Source organism: Patagioenas fasciata, chromosome 8, assembly GCF_037038585.1.
Source record: "Patagioenas fasciata isolate bPatFas1 chromosome 8, bPatFas1.hap1, whole genome shotgun sequence".
NCBI lineage: Eukaryota > Metazoa > Chordata > Aves > Columbiformes > Columbidae > Patagioenas > Patagioenas fasciata.
Window position 1 is genome coordinate 26710904 of NC_092527.1, and position 16501 is coordinate 26727404.

Sequence of the window (16501 nt, forward strand, 5' to 3'; positions counted from 1 at the left end):
ATTGGAGTACAACCTAGCAGGGTTAAGTAATACTAAAACTGATAGTATTTTATTTCATGGAGGTTCATCTAACCTAGATTTGTAATCTTTTAGATTAAAATAAATTAGGATTTTTTAAAATTTATTTTTTAATGGACTCTGCTCCACAAGTTTCACAATGTGGGAGAAAATTTGTGCTATACAATGACACTTTTCATATTTCTGAAGTATAGTACATTCAATACCTTTCCAAATATACAGGATGTTTCAAAAAGATAGACCCAAATAATAATTGCAGTTACACAGCAATTTGGTCCATCTTTTTAAAACACCCGGTAGTACATCTAATGTAGTGGCGAGTTATGTGGTAGCAGTTTTCTATGGGGTGACTGAAGTATTTGTCATTGTGATTTAATGGACTCAGTGATTACTTGTATGAATTAGGCCAAGGGGTTTTGTTCATCTCCTGGAAAGTAATTTGCTTTGAAAAGTTGTGCAGTCTGCCTTTAACGGTTAGCACACATCATGTCTGAAGTTCATACTAACCAGCTGTCTCTACCAGTGGTGCCCTGTCTGCCTGGACATGTTGGTGGCCTAACTTCTCCAGGTCTTACAGAAGGACTACAAAGCAATCTGTCAGATCTGTGCGAAATTTACTGTATCTGCACAAGGCTGTCAGCAGCATGAGCTAGCAGGAGGCTACAGAGGTTTGCAAATGGAAGTGGCTGCCATCAAGACAATTTATATTCCAATTCTAGGCTTATTTCTAGGAAAACTAAGCCAAATAATGACACTGTCTGTCTCTGCCTTTTCCCCAAGAAGTTAAGGAATCTGTTGACTGATATCAGTTAATTTTGGCATTTATTTCAGAGATACTGAGGCTCTTCGGGTTTAATGAAAATGAAGAGTTTCTTCCTTTATCTGTTGTTCTTGTGGGTGACAGCACCCTCCTGCAGTGTATGCCAAGGGGGAATGCTAGGAACCACTCAAATTTTCCTACCAAGTTAGTAGTTTCCTGAACTTGTGGAGGGGTGAGGTAAGGCAAGGTAGAAATTTAGAGATCATCCTAAGTTTGTATGTAATTCATTCTTGAAATGTAACTTTGTCCTTGTCCCTTGTTTTTTGTGGAAGGTGCAGAACTGTGCCTTTTTAATCATGAACTATCATGGGATTCTTTCCAATGTTATTCCAGTACATCAACCCCAATTTAGTGTAATTACCTTTATGCTACTGTATTTTTAAACGGTGTACACTATATAATCTATTGAATAATTACTCAATCTGTTAATTTTACATTCAGTAAACTAGGATTTCAATTTTGTAAGAGACTGGCTTCTTATTAGCGAGGAAATGGTCTTTATATGGAGTACATAATTCATAAGATTTAAGTGACAAATATTTGACAATGCCATATGTAAAGAGCTTAATGTAAATACAGAAAAGTTAAATTTACAGAAAGATGTTGCTAGCTGTGAAGTTTAAAGAAATATTGCTAACAGGCTTTTGAATACTGTAAAGCTTTCATTAATTGATCAGGAAAATTGGGAAGGGGCTGTCAAGTATTCTAAAGCAACCTTTTCATTATGGTACTTCTCGTGCAAGCCAAATATTTTCAGAGTTGTAAAGAAATGTGTGATAGGAAATACTGAAAGAAAGAGAGAAAATGCTGCACTTAGAGGAACTGTCAGGCTAAAATCTTAAAGCAGATTCAATGACAGGGATAGATACATTGTGATATGAAAACACAACTGCTTCCCACATCCTAACGTACAGTATATATGACAATTTTCAGGAAGTGCATGGTAAGTAAGTATAGAAATAGCAACTCTGTATCTGTGTACAGTTGGGTTCAGGAAAATAAGAAAACGACTTTGTGTGTACTTCTTGACAGTGACTCCGTCACTCATATTGTGGCTGAGAATAACTCTTACTTGGAGGTGCTGGACTGGCTGAGAGGACAGGCTGTGGGTGACAGCTCCAGGTTTGAACTGCTGGATATCTCCTGGTTCACAGCCTGCATGGAAGCGGGAAGACCAGTTGATTCAGAAATGAAGTATCGTCTCATGGTAAGACAGATCCCTCAGTGTAAATACAGTGACATTCAAAATTAATAACTATGTTTGTTTGTTTTAAATCTAAAAAATTATATATTTGTGATATAATATTTTAAATTTAAAAACTTTTTTCACTAAAGTTCACATGGGTAATTGACGCAGTTTTAAAAATGCTAAGATACTATGTCATCATGTGTTACAAACTGGTAATATACATCATTTGTAAAAGGGAAAAAAAGGCTGCTATAAAAGGGGAGATATCCATTAGTGAAGCATTTATTGTTGTTGTGGTACTTGTGGCATTTCCACAAATACTTCAACATCATGGTAAAGTTTCCACTGAGGACAGAGTGTTTTAATGGGCTCCTGATGGACAAATTTGCCTCTTTAAAACAGTACAAAAAATATTAAAACATTTGCCTTTGGAAGTGATTGGCTAACTGCTGGGCCCTTGAAGGACCTGTGAAATGAAGGCTGTTGCAGTCTGTCAAATGCAACCACCAAGTACAGCTGTGCTAAGAAAAAAAAAAAGGTTTTATCGTATTGTATTATCTCTCAATGGGAGCTGTAAGTGAGAGGTCATTGTGAATGGCAGGCTGATTATTTGGTGAATGGTGTTTGACCTTGAAACAATGGATGATAATATATTTTCTTCTGGTCTGTATTTGACAAAATTATGTGCTAATTTATCAAGTTGGAGTGTGGTGTGAAGCAGTGGTATTCAACATGCCCAGTACAGACTGTAGGTGATGAGGGTGTGGTAGGGATGCCCGAGTGTGCTGTGCCCAGTGCAAAGACAGCCCATGCTGCTGTGCCCGTGAAACAGACCCTGCGATGTGGCAGGACAAACCCATTCCCATGTTCTGCACATGCTTGAGCCTCAGTGCTTGGGCCTCACGGTGGTGGATTTAATGTGCACTGGTGCATCAAGAGAATTGCAAGTCTGAGCTAAAGCGCTCTGGAGTGAAGGGTGGAATTGCTGCTGATTTCTGAGTGTCTAGGTTACGCTCTGTGTGAACTGTGCAAAACAGTAACTGGGAAACCCACCAGCAGTGGGACCACAGCAGGATCCCCAGTGTGTAGCTTCCTGAGAGTCAGAGGCTGCCTGATTATTTAACAACAGTGTTGCACTGTTTACTGCTTCTTCATTGTGATGTTTAGGTTATGAAGGATGATTCATAAATTTCGCCCTTCCCCAAGAAAAACTGTAGCTCCTGATTAATTTTTTCAGTCATCTTTTATTGCCAGAAACTGTTTTTCAGGATTTTATGTATAAGAATTACTGTTTAATAACACTTTGGGGGCAAGGAATGAATACACCAGATGGAGCTGTCGCTCTCAGACTCAGCATAATTCTGTGACAGAATATGTGTTTATATTTGCACTCCTTCCAATGAAATATTTTTGTGGCGTATTTATAATATTTTCAGTGAAATCTGCTGGAGGGAGAATAGACCAAAGAAAATGCAAAATGGGAAAAACCTGTAAACCTTGTAACTACTGCATTATGTAGGCAAACAGGTCAAAAAAGATACAGATATTGGGAATGCAAAGCTGTTCTCTAAACAAGAAATAAATTCAAAACATGGGTAAAATCCTGTCAAGTTTGCCGAGAGTTTTACATCAGGATTAAAAGTAAACCACATTACCCTTTATATACGTTCTCAATTTCAACACTGCTTAAAGACCTATAGATTCAGATATCTCAAAGTATCTTTTCATAGATGTATAGAGAGATATCTATATATAAATATAAATATATATATATATATATTTTTTTTTTTTTTAAAATTTCAAGGGTAAGAAATGCCGTTGTCTTTCTCCAAAATTTCTCAAATGATGCTGAAGCTTACCACATTGTTTTGGTGTGGTTTTGTTTTTGTTTTTTTTTAATCAATGAGCAGACTACTGCAAGTTGGACTGCCCTTGTTTTCTTTTATATATAAAAGTCCATTTGGAATACTGCTGGAGCAGAAACTTCTGAAAAAAAAGTAGCAACAATGCCAGGAGATAATTATTATACTTGATACTGACTCTGCAAGTCAGAGCGTCTGTTTCTGTTGAAACATAAAGTTTTCATGCTAATGAATGTAGAATGCAATAAGCAAGTGACTGTTGTACTTTTAGCTTTAATGCTTATAGTTAAGAACAGTCTTAATTATGTAATGGCTCTAAAGTAACTAATTTTTTTTTTTTTTTTAAAGCAAAGAAGGAAGGAAGAGAAAGGATTCTAGAAGTACGGCAAATTTACAAATAATTTTTCTTGTTGCAATGTGCGTATGATTTTTTTTTTCTGCCTTGAGAAATAAGAAAGTATTGAAGCAAAGGTTAATTTTCTTTTTAAGTACCACACCAATCTCATACATAATGTAATTTAATTGGAGTTTCACTGAAGACAAATTTGATCCATTATGTCAATCTTGTAAAATGCAAAGTGAAAGTAAATTAACAAATCTTGAACTCTGGCTACATCATGAAGCCTTTGAGCTAAAAGGAGTTAATTGCAGTGGAGGAATGGTGTCGGTGAAATCTCATCTACATGTAGGTTGGTGTTAGAATTCCGACTATTATCAACAGCAGTAAGATTTCATTTTTCAGATCTTACAGTGGCCTATTTGGAAGGTTGTTCTTCATTCACGATGCTTGTTTTAATGTATTACTAAAAAGAAAGGTCCTTGTCCATGCGAAACAAGGGGAATAAAGTCAGAGTTACAGATCATTAGCTAACATATTAATTACCACTGTCACCAAAGTACATCTTTCTGTGGTTGTGAATGATCCGAGAGATGCTCCGATATTATTGATTTATAGAGTATGAAAGGTCGGGTGACCAGATCTAAGATGGTCTGAGTTGTTATTGATTCATTTGGTAACAGTTGACTTTTGTAGTTAATAGCCATAATCTAATTTATTAGGCTATGGAAGTGTGGTAGCTAAACATCCGCTTTAAAGGGAAATCCAAATATTTCTATGGCAAATGAATGCTTTCATCCAGAGACACATTTCCCACCACAAGCAGATGGGTATTCTGGACAATAGCAGTACATGGATGTTAATATGTATATAAGGGCACCTCCACATGCTAGAAAGTAGTGCTCTTTCCTGGGTAATGGCAAAGAAAGAGGCAGACGGGAAGATTTCAGAGGGATAAAAATAAAGGAAGAAAACCATAAGTGGGTTGGTATCCTCAGCAGCCTTAGGAACTCTGCTGTGTCTGCATCTCTTCTGATTTTTCCTCAGTCAGAACCCAAAAATTGTTAGTTAGTTAGTTAGGTTTGTTGGTTGGTTGGGTTTTTTTAGGAAAAGAGATTTATTTCCTTGAGCAAAAGATTTTCCTTCATATTAGGAAAAGGAAGTGTTGTATCTTTTGATCCCTTGCTGTATTATGTGACAGGCAACTCATATTTAACATTTTCCAGAGTGTCTCACTCTGTTGCCTCATGAAAGAGAGAGACTCTAATGGAAGAAATCCTTCATACTGACAAGTCAAAGTTTCCTAGAAAATAAAATGAAACTTATAAACTGGATGCCTTCTCTTCATAAAATGCTGGATATCAGCAGAATTTATTATTTGATCAATGCTGTCTGGACTTTACAAAGCTGCTGGCTGTTGAATAATGTGGCCTGATGCAGTTTCTAGAATCCACACACCTTATGCCCTGCTGCTCCATTTTCTCTCTCTCTTTGTTATTTCCCTATGTCATTATACTTCTTCGTGTATTAAAAAAATATAGTTTGACAAAGAGTGAAGTAATCGCCTATAAGATCAGTTCTGCAACTAAGGCTCTCTGCTCTACAAACTGATGCTAGTGGTACAGGCTGATTTTCCTGTGGAAAATGTCATTGTGAAGAAGTGGCAGTGACATTCATTGCTACTTCAGCCTGGATGTGAGTTACAAGCTCTGATTAGCTCCAGCAGTTAAGTGGCCTACACATCTGGATATTTTTTCAGTAGTTGCCCCTGTGCAGTGTACCATAATTTCATTCTAATGTAGTGGAGTTATCTGCAAAAAAAGGAATTGTAATGCTTACATTTTTCTCATCTCCATAGTTGTTTCTCCCCAGCACTACAAGTTATTTTGAGGTAGTGTGAGTTTGCAGGATTGCCTGTTCTAGACTGTAATTGCTACTGGATGAATCTTTAGGTTTGTCTCATAATCTGTACAAATGACTATATCCCATCTGTTCTTCCCACCAAAAAGCAATATCAACCTTGTTCTTATGTTCTGCTGATGATAGATAATCCCTGTAGTTCTCATGCAGGCACTGTTATATTCCCTAAAAATCAGGCTGTAGCAATTACTGCTTGCTAGACATTTTTGCTGTTGATTTCTAGCCAAAGTTTCTTCTGTTATATATAATCAAGTCCTGTTAATTAAAAACATGACTATTGCTGATTAAGAAAAAATGTCAAATATATTTGCTGACACAGGAATAGGATGTTTATGTGCCAGTCTATCATTCTTAAACACATAGGGTTTCCACATTAATTTTGCTCTCATCCAAAATGCCAAGTAGTGCTACAATGTAGAGCTCTTGTTCTCTGTGTATCTGTGTCCTAATGAAGATAACAGCTTATTATATATTCTATTCAGTAACATTGTTTGTTCACAGTCTTTGCAGCTGAGGCTATAATTTCAAGCAGTATATTAGCTGTAATCAATCATAGTTTATATGATTTAAAATCAATTTTAAAGTATAATTCATGAATGTGTGCAAAAGTGGATGAGTTGTGCTGTTGATCCTGGCTGAAACCCATTTCAGTTATTCCCAAGAGTGGTCTTACACATAAAATAGCTTCCTTCCTTTCAGTGTATACTATGAAAACTGCCGTATAATTCACTGCTCCTTCAGCTGTGCAAGCAAATGCCTTTTATGTGTGTGTGTGAATACTATTATTTAACTACTCTGTATCAAATATAAGGCAATTTAGCATGAAATTATATGTGGGGGGTGTGTGTGTGAAAGGCACATACACATATTTATAGGTTTGCCAAGCAGAGATGTTACCTTTATGTTTGCATGTCTCTGGATACAGGGGAGAAAGGGCTCGTTGTTCCATTTTTGGGGTGAAAATTTCCTCTGTGTATCTTTGTGATATTTTGTTGTTGAAACATTTCCCCGTGGCTTTTGGATAGTGCAATGCAATATGTTTTTCATAGATCTACCAAATGTTTTCAGACAAAATGAAAAACAGCAAAAAGTATATAGAAATGCTGAGAACACTTTGGGTGTTTCCAAAATATTTCAGATTTGGGCACTTTTAATGAAAGTAAAAGAATTAAAGGACATAAAGAAGCAGAAAAGATGGTGCTAGATTGTCTTTTTCCAGTTGCTCAGGACACTCACATGTTGAGGACTCATGCTTGGGATGTTTTTTTTGCCAATGGGAATGTGACTCGGTGTATCCTACCTTTCATAAGAATTCTCTTCCTACTCTGCTGGGGTGGGTTGCCCACAGACTTCTTTGTTCATCTTGGTCGATTTTGCATAGAGCAAAATTAGGCACAAAGTGAATGAGCATGTAGGTAGCCTGATGCTTGGGAAACTCCCATTTAAGATTTGGCAACTGTCTCCTTTTCCTTGCTCCAATGAACACCTAAAAATGATGTCAGGGTTGAATCAGCATGTACAGAAGGGGCTGAATGAGAAACCACATCATAAGGTGAACACCAGCTGTTGGATGAAAGGATGGAGACAACTCTCCTATGGCTGTTTGTAAAGATTTTCTTTCCTTTATAGTGACCCAAAAATAAGACATTTAGCTTAAAGAATTACATCCAAACAAAAAAAGTTTTTTACCTGGAGGAGGGTGGGAAAGGTTTATTTTCTAAAGTCATGGAAAGATTTTTCCTTCACCACTGAATTTAGCTACAGATTGAAAAAGTCAGTTATTTGAGCGTCTCTTTTTTTTTTTTTTCACATTGGTCTAACATCCTTGATCTTATTGAGTCATCTAGTGTTTTCTGGGAAAACTCTGTTCTTTCAAGCCTATCTGCCCTTAAAGCTTTGTAGGTTTTCAGTCTTACTGCAATAAAAGGTGTAGAAGAGAGACTTGCTGTGTAGAGAGACTTTTTTTTTTTTTTTAATGGCAGTGCCATTGGAAACTCCGTACAAGAGCCTACTGATGAAAATGAAAAATCCCAGTAAACAACAGATAAACTGGTATTGCCAGTGCGACCAGTGTGAAATCAAATGTTTTCCCTAGGGAAATGATAGGGGCATTATTATTCTCTTATTTTTAAATGTACATATTTGGGGCTCATGAATGTATTTTAAGCTATTTGATAGGTGTGTAACAAAATCTTATTTCTGTGCCCCCCCCCCCTTTTTTTTTTTTTTTAGGAACAAGATCAGTCTCCTCCTTTGAATACACCTGAATCAGAAGTGCCATCTTTTATTGCAAGCAAAGTATCTCAGTATTCGTGTCAAAGGAAGACAACTTTAAATAACTACAACAAGAAATTCACGGTAATATTTACTGTATCAATGAAATCCAAATTAATACAAGTAAATTAATACAGTACTTGATTCATTATTTTCAATTACATCATCAACAAATTCATGAGTTAAATAGGCAACGCAATGATAACAATTTATGAAAGTTATGAATCTGGCATATTAAAATTGAGTGCAAGCTTAATTGCCTCCTTTAAGTATTGCTGAAAGCTTAACACGATGGATCTTTAAATAGAGTAATAGCTTGTAAACACATGAATTTTTAAAACAAATTATAGAATAACATTCTGAAAATGTCTTTTAGCTTTTCATCACAGTCTAATTTGACAAGTTGAAAGTAACGATAATCAAGTTTGGTTTAGATCAGTCCAAGGTACTTCACAATTGTTTTGCTGCTTTCTCGTTTGCCCAGGTGTTCAGTTCTTCAAAGAGCAGTTGTAATATTCAGATTTTCAGAACTGCTTAATATGAAAACAGGTTGCATGATCAATGTAATTACTTTAACATGATGAAAAAAAAAAAGCACTTAAATTATTCAGTTAAATAGAAATCTTGGAGACTGTCATATATCCTATTTAATGTTCGTAGCATCACACAGTTCCGTAGGTATGAAGAGCCTGAGTCATCTGATCGAAATTCCGCTTAAATTATTGTGCCTAATGACTCCTCTGGCTGGCTCTAGATATTCAGTGACAACTACGCAAGAGGAAACAATTGACACAGAGACTCTGCTGTAGTATAGTCTGAATAAATCAGATGTAGTTTCATTCATATGTTTCACCTATAACATGAAACACTTCCTGAAGTTTCATTATTTATTTTGTTGCTATTTATAATTATGTTTTTACTTTGTGTGTGTACCTATAAATATGCACAAATCTTTCAAGTAAATATCATTTGTAAGATCCATATAAAAAGAATAACAGCCGTAATTTGGAATAAAACCCATTTACAAAGTAAGTAGTAAAACCTTAGAGAATTTGGAATTAAAGATAAACCTAAAAGCATCTCTGAAATGTCTTGATCTGGGAATGCACAGTTAAAAATTAAACAACCTAAATTTTGCCTTGTAGTGATGCTTTGAAATAATCATCAATTATGCCAATTATATGGTAGTGTTCATGGTACTCAAAGAGGTTAACCTGTTTGCTTATTGAAAAAAAATTCCCTTTTTGAGCAACCTGGTGGGAATTGAGTTTTGATCCTGCTTGGAGCATGTGGTTGTACTAGAGACCTGCTGAGGTCCCTACCAACCCCAGTGATTCCAACATTCTCGAAATTGCTTCTTTTGAAATGGTTACTGTGCCCCACCTCCTGCTAGAAAAACAAGGCTGTGAATGTTATTGTTTAACCTCTTGAAAGCAATCATTCTTTTTCACTGTTTACAAGTATCAAATGCACACTGCTATAGGGGAAGATGTCAGATCACATACAGTGTGACTTAAAGATACTGTAAAATATGGGCCCTCTTGAAGAAATCAGATGCGCCTTAGTTCTACTCTTCCTGAAAACAGTGGAATGTAGGAGTCTGTGCCTTTGTTGCATTTTCTGTAGCAGGATATTTTGTCAGTCGTTTTGAAGGTAAAAAATTAAAATTGTGATGGATAATGACAAAGCACAATGACTGCTCCCAGAAGGCATGAAGTTTTAATTGATTTTTAAATTTTGAACAGAAAGAAAGGTCTAGAATAAGGTAGCTCCCTTTTAATGATATCTTTAAAATTTTAATTTTTGAAAAATCTAATATCTTTATTTGTAAATTTGTGCTGTAATTTTCCATACCCCTGAGGCCCTGGAGGAAGTCAGGACGATGGAGGAGTCTTGGTTGATAAGGGCTGGGCTAGGGAGCAGTTAAGCAGTCTGAACATCCATAAATCCATGGGTCCAAATTGGATGCACCTGCGGGTGCTAGGAGAGCTGGCTGAAGTCATTGCTAGGTCACTCTCCAACATCTCTGCTAAGTTGTGGGAAATGGGAGAGGTGCCTGAGGACTGGAGGAAAGCAAATGTCACTCCAGTCTTCAAAGAGGGCAAGAAGGAGGACCCAGGTAACTATAGACTGGTCAGTTCACCTCCATCCCTGGGAAGGTGATGGAACAACTTATCCTTGGTGCCATCTCAAGGCATATCAAGGATAAGAGGGTATTAGGGGCAATCAACACGGCTTCATCAAGGGGAAGTCGTGCTTGATCAACCTCATAGCATTTTTGTGAGGACATAACCAAGTGGATAGATGATGGCAAAGCAGTGGATGTGGTGTATCTTGATTTCAGTAAAACATTTGACACCGTCTCCCACAGCATCCTTGTTGCTGAACTGAGGAAGTGTGGTCTGGATGACCAGGTAGTGAGGTGGACTGTGAACTGGCTGAAGGGAAGAAGCCAGAGAATTGAAGTCAATGGGGCAGAGTCCAGTTGGAGGCCTGGATCTAGTGGAGTGCCTCAAGGGTCAGTACTGGGACCAGTACTATTCAATATATTCATCAGTGATTTGGATGATGGAATAGAGTGCACTGTCAGCAAGTTTGCTGGTGACACCAAACTGGGAGGAGTGGCTGACACGCCAGAAGGCTGTGCTGCCATCCAGTGAGACCTGGACGGGCTGGAGAGTTGGGCGGGGAAAAATCTAATGAAATATAACAAGGCCAGTCTTGCATCTGGGCAGAAACAACCCCAGGCTCCAGTATAAGTTAGGGAACCAGCTGTTAGAGAGCAGCATAGGGGAAAGGGACCTGGGGGTCCTGGTGGACAGCAGGATGACCATGAGCCAGCACTGTGCCCTTGTGGCCAGGAAGGCCAATGGCATCCTGGGGTGTATTAGAAGCGGGGTGGTTATTAGGTCGAGAGATGTTCTCCTGCCCCTCTACTCTGCCTTGGTGAGACCACATGTGGAATATTGTGTCCAGTTCTGGGCCCCTCAGTTCAAGAAGAGCAAGCAACTGCTTGAGACAGTCAAGCGCAGAGCCACAAAAATGATTTAAGGGAGTGGAGCATCGAGGAAAGGCTGAGGGAGCTGTGTCTCTTTAGTTTGGAGGAGATTGAGGGGTGACCCCATTAATGTTTATAAAGATGTAAAGGGTGAGTGTCACAAGGATGAAGCCAGGCTCTTCTCAGTGACAACCAATGGTAGGACAAGGGGCAATAGGTACAAACTGGAACACAGGAGGTTCCACTTAAATTTGAGAAGAAACTTCTTCTTAGTAAGGGTAAGAGAACACTGGAACAGGCTGCCCAGGGAAGTTGTGGAGTCTCCTTCTCTGGAGACATTCAAAACCCACCTGGACACCTTCCTGTGCAACCTCATCTGGGTGTTCCTGCTCCAGCAGGGGGATTGAACTGGATGGTCTTTCAAGGTCCCTTCCAATCCCTAACATTGTGTGATTCTGTGAACTCTAGTGAATATATAGTTCGTATTCTAGGTGTTGAATTCCTGAATCTAGTCCAAAATTCAGTTCAGATGAAAACTATGATAGCAGCAACATATTCATTGAGTGGTTTCTGTTATACCTGTGTTTCACAGAGACACAGTCCTTAATTTACTTGCAGATTTATCATTGAAGCAGTCTTAATGTCAGAGTACAATTCGTATTTGACAAATGAATTTTACTGAACATATTAGAAACAGGGCAGTTTGACTGAAGCACTGAGACTCCCTTCTGTTCCCCTATATATCAAACATTTCTGAGTCTGAGTAGAAACGGGGTTTCGAAATGACAAAGGTGGCAGTTTTTCATCCTCATATTTTGAGACTGTATTGTGTTCATGCTCTATTTATGGAGATGGTACTGGACAGGTTGATAATGCGTATGAATCTGTCTAGCATCTGCACCTTGACAGTTGTAATGCAACTCCTTAGAGCTGTTGCTCTTTTTCCTCACAACCAAAGCTTGCCAAGACAGCTGAACACTTGAGTGTTTATGGACTGCAAGAGCTGGCCCCTTCCCTGGAGGCTTGCCAGATAGCCTGCTTAATGTCACAGCAGCCTGATTTTTAGTTTTGCTGTTGTTTTGTCAGTCTTTTCTTAAACCTGTAATTCAGGTTCTCAAATAAAAGTGTTCCAACAGATTTTTTTTTAGTGTGAGCACTTAGCAAATACACTGAAGCACTGGTATAATTCACTTGTGCATGCTGTGGGCAACCAACCATTAAATGACAGATTTTCCCTGGCTCAATGCCGTACATCCTGAAAATTAGGTCCAAACCATCTTGAATTATGCGTTGATGATAGTATTTTGTTCTAACAGCTTTACTCTGTGACTCAGGGTTGTTCCTTTTTCTTACAGATTTTCTGATTTCTTTGGTTAGCTTGAAAAGTATATTTTTCAATCCTGCCTGTAACAGGGGCACAAAGCTATTATTTGCTTATGCATTCTTGGATGAACTCATAGATTCTTTCTTTTACTGGGCTTTGCCCTGATACCCTGTATCAAATTCCTTTTTCAAATGAGTAGTAATGTTTGAGAATGAACAGTAGTTAGTGTTCGGCACCTTGTACTCTCTTCAGAAGAACAGGAAAATAGTTGCTAACAGGCAGTGACATGCGTACAACAAGGCTTTGAATGTGCTGATTTCTTGGAAGAGACACTTTGGGAGACTTGATTTCTGAAGAAATTGATAATCAGTGTTTAGTTTTAACCTTGAGACCTGTTCTGTATATATTTTACCATCAAAGACCATTTACTGAAACAAAATAGCAGAGATATTTGATGAGAGCTCATCAGGACATTGTGATGGTTTGACATGATAGATGCAGTTTCTATGTTCAGCTGTCCCACGTTTCCTTTCTGTTGTCATAGTGTCATGGTTTAACCTGAGCTAGCAATACAAGAGTAGCCACTCACTCACTCCCTGACCTCAACCAAACAGGGGAGAGAATCAAAAGAGAAGGGAGAAACTTGGATTAAGATAAACACAGTTTAATAAAATAGCAAAATACTAATACACTACTAGTAAATTATATATATATATGTTATATATATATATACACACATATATACACACACACATATATATATATAATAGAAATAGAATACAAAATAAGATATACTCAATTCCTCACGAACTTCGTCCACACCAAGCAGCCAGTCCCAGGAAGCAGCATTTGGTACCAACAGCTGATCCTGGAGAGAGAAATAGGAAAAAGGGAGAAAGGCCAAGAGACCTCTGCAAATAGCAGGATGGCAGGTGCCCCTTCCAATGACAAATGGCCAGACTAATGAATGTCCTGAACAGAACTCCCCAGCTCCAACAAAGAGAGAAAAGCAAGCAAAAAAGCCAGAGAGAGACCAGGAGGTCCCAACTCTCCTTAAATCTGAAGAACAATGCTAATGGAAGCAATACTCTTATAAATCAGTTCGGATGTCAGTCAAGCTCTGCCCCATCTATGCCCTTATTCCGTGATGCCTCACATCTATGGGCAGAGCACTCAGAACATCCTTGGCTCTCAGACTAGAGCAATTTAAAACATTAACTCTGTTCTGGGGTGTTATCTTCTTGTTCTCAAACTAAGTCAAAATAATGACTGTGCTGGCTATGAAACAGAAAAGGTTTCTAACTGCATGAACAAATTTAAATCATTTTCAGTAAAACCAGCACACATAGCCAGAAAATAAATTACAGAAAGGTGCGACAAACCAGTTGTACATCATGAAGAAGCTACAGAAGGGTTGGCAAAGACTGTGCAGATGCGAAGATTTCATGACTATGTTCAGCAGGAAACAAATTCCACCCAAATTATTTTTTTTTAATGAGCTGTTGAATAGTAGCAAGGCCTATTGTGTGAAGAATAGACTAAAAATGTCAAATTGCATGCCAAGGAGACAGTAGCATTGTGTGTGGCAGTTCATGGAGAAGAAATGCCACCATTTCAGACGTGTGGGGCTTCATGCAGTCTTTGGGTCCCTGTGCATCAGGTACTGTGACATCTTGGTACATAGGCTGGGAACCACTGCTACGGAATTTAGTGAATTGGATGATTCAGGAGTGCACCTGAATGCATAGCTCTGACTCCACAGGTGAGCTCAGATGGGCAAAGATGCAAAACAAAAGGGCAAATTGTTTCTGCAGAGGTTGTACCTTAGCATGTTTCCTTTATGTTTGTCTTAAAAATTAACATTATTATGGAATATAATATTACAATATTGTTTTCTGGCTCATTTGTAAATAGCTAGCTATCTTCCCCCTCTTCCTCTGAAAATATACACTTGGGGGCTGCATTGTGTTTTCATGTGGTAAAATAAATGGAGTCATTCTGCTGTGCCGGAGAGGGGTAGTTGAATTTTAGTATTAATACCAGACTGCAATAAAATTCAGACAGACATTCTTCTGTGAGGAAAACACAATTTAATTCTTACAGAAGAAACTAATTAAGTCAGAAGCAAATGGTTCTGTGATTCTGATGCTTATTGCTAATGCTACTGAATGTTACTCTGCTTTGGCTGTTACTCATGGTAATGAGAATGTGGATGCCTAGCATGGGAAAGATGCCTGGTTTCCTTTTCACTCTGTTAGAGAGAGAAAAAAAATCCGTATTTCATCTTCTTTTTAACCTACAAAACATGTACCAGTTATGCCAGTGGCTCAAGCATTTATTATTATTCCATTTTAAAACAGACCTCAGGAGAACCTCAACTTTAATTTTATTATGAACGTGGGATGTCTATAGGTATAAAACCACTAACTGAATGCATAACCTTAATATCATGTACTGTCTTACTGACATAGCTTATTTCAGTAAAAATTCTCCAGACAATACATCAAAATTACAAACTCTATAAATGTATATGAAGTGTATACCTATCCAAAATGAATTGGTGGTTTGGTCTCATTTTTAAGATAAGCAGGAGGCTGATCCCTAAAATACAGACAGAATATATATACACCTGCACTTTTTGGCAACCAAATTTGTATGCATACTTTAAGTCTACGCTCCTTTCTTTGGCTACGTTAATACATGTAATATATTTTTAAGATTTTGTGTTTCTTATTACACTGTATGTTTTGATCTTCTCTAGGGCAGTGTTATGTGATTGACACTAACACTGTACTCTGTCAGCAAATCTTTTCTCACAAGTGTCTTGTTTTCTTTCACATTATGTAAAAAAATATGGAAACTTCTCAAAAGTATCACACTTTTCAGTTGTAAGAAATGAAGCTGTTATTATTGGTTAATATGAGGAGCAGCTGGAGGTAACAGATATTTCTAATAACAGTCTGTGTACAAAGACCTTGGGATTGTTCACATTATGCTATTACTGTTACTCTCATTCAGCTGTGTTTTTTCTCCAGCTGATGTAAGATGACATGATAAAATATTTGGACCTGGGCAAGTGTTGGGCTTTTCGGTTCAGATACCAAAAATAAGATTACAAATAAAAAATATTCAGATTGAACAAAATTTAATTATTTTATTCACTTTGATCTACAGTACAGAATGCCTCATTAGTTAATTCTCCTTGAAATAAGCACTGAAAGTATTTACTTTGTCTGTGTATACAAAAGGTATTCACATGTCCTTTGTATCTTCCCATTGAGACATAAAATCAGGATTTACACTGGGGAAAGTAGGAAAATTATTTGAATGAATGGTTCATTCTAAATCTCTTTAAAATCACTTTTGTCAGTTTTGAATGGATGACAAACTGGCAACAGCAATGTGATGAAAACTAGGACCCACTCTTTAGATTAACAGCTTAACAAATAAACTTCAAGTAGAAAACAATTATTGGGAGCAAAAGCAATTTAACTCAAATTGCTGGTCTGAGTATAGTAGTCCTTCAACCAGGTATCATGTATGTTATTATTTATTTTTTGTGCTGCGGTAGCATTCATAGGCTCAAGCAAGATAGAAGCCTTTTTAATAAGAGATGCTGTACAAACACGTTGTGAAAGACAATTCAAGCCCTGAAGAGTTCATAGCCCTAATAGACAGCAAATGAAAGGCAGCAAGGGAAACAGTGGCATGGAGGTCAGAAGCAGCTTTCCAAGGTCACACAGCAGAGGAGCAGGAGGT

The 16501-nt window shown here is 37.7% G+C and overlaps 1 protein-coding gene across 8 annotated transcripts in view; it reads left to right on the plus strand.

Moving 5' to 3' along the window:
* DNTT (DNA nucleotidylexotransferase) overlaps positions 1–16501 on the plus strand; it is a 151795-nt gene that overhangs the window by 61004 nt on the left and 74290 nt on the right. For 7 of the 8 annotated variants that reach the window (XM_071812024.1, XM_071812022.1, XM_071812029.1 and 4 more), the window contains 2 exons: positions 1871–2045; positions 8379–8504. In XM_071812024.1, the coding sequence (XP_071668125.1) occupies positions 1998–2045; positions 8379–8504 (174 nt within the window). In that variant the 5' untranslated portion in view covers positions 1871–1997. The remainder of the gene's footprint in view (positions 1–1870; positions 2046–8378; positions 8505–16501) is intronic. The other variant, XM_071812028.1, reaches the window with a different exon arrangement.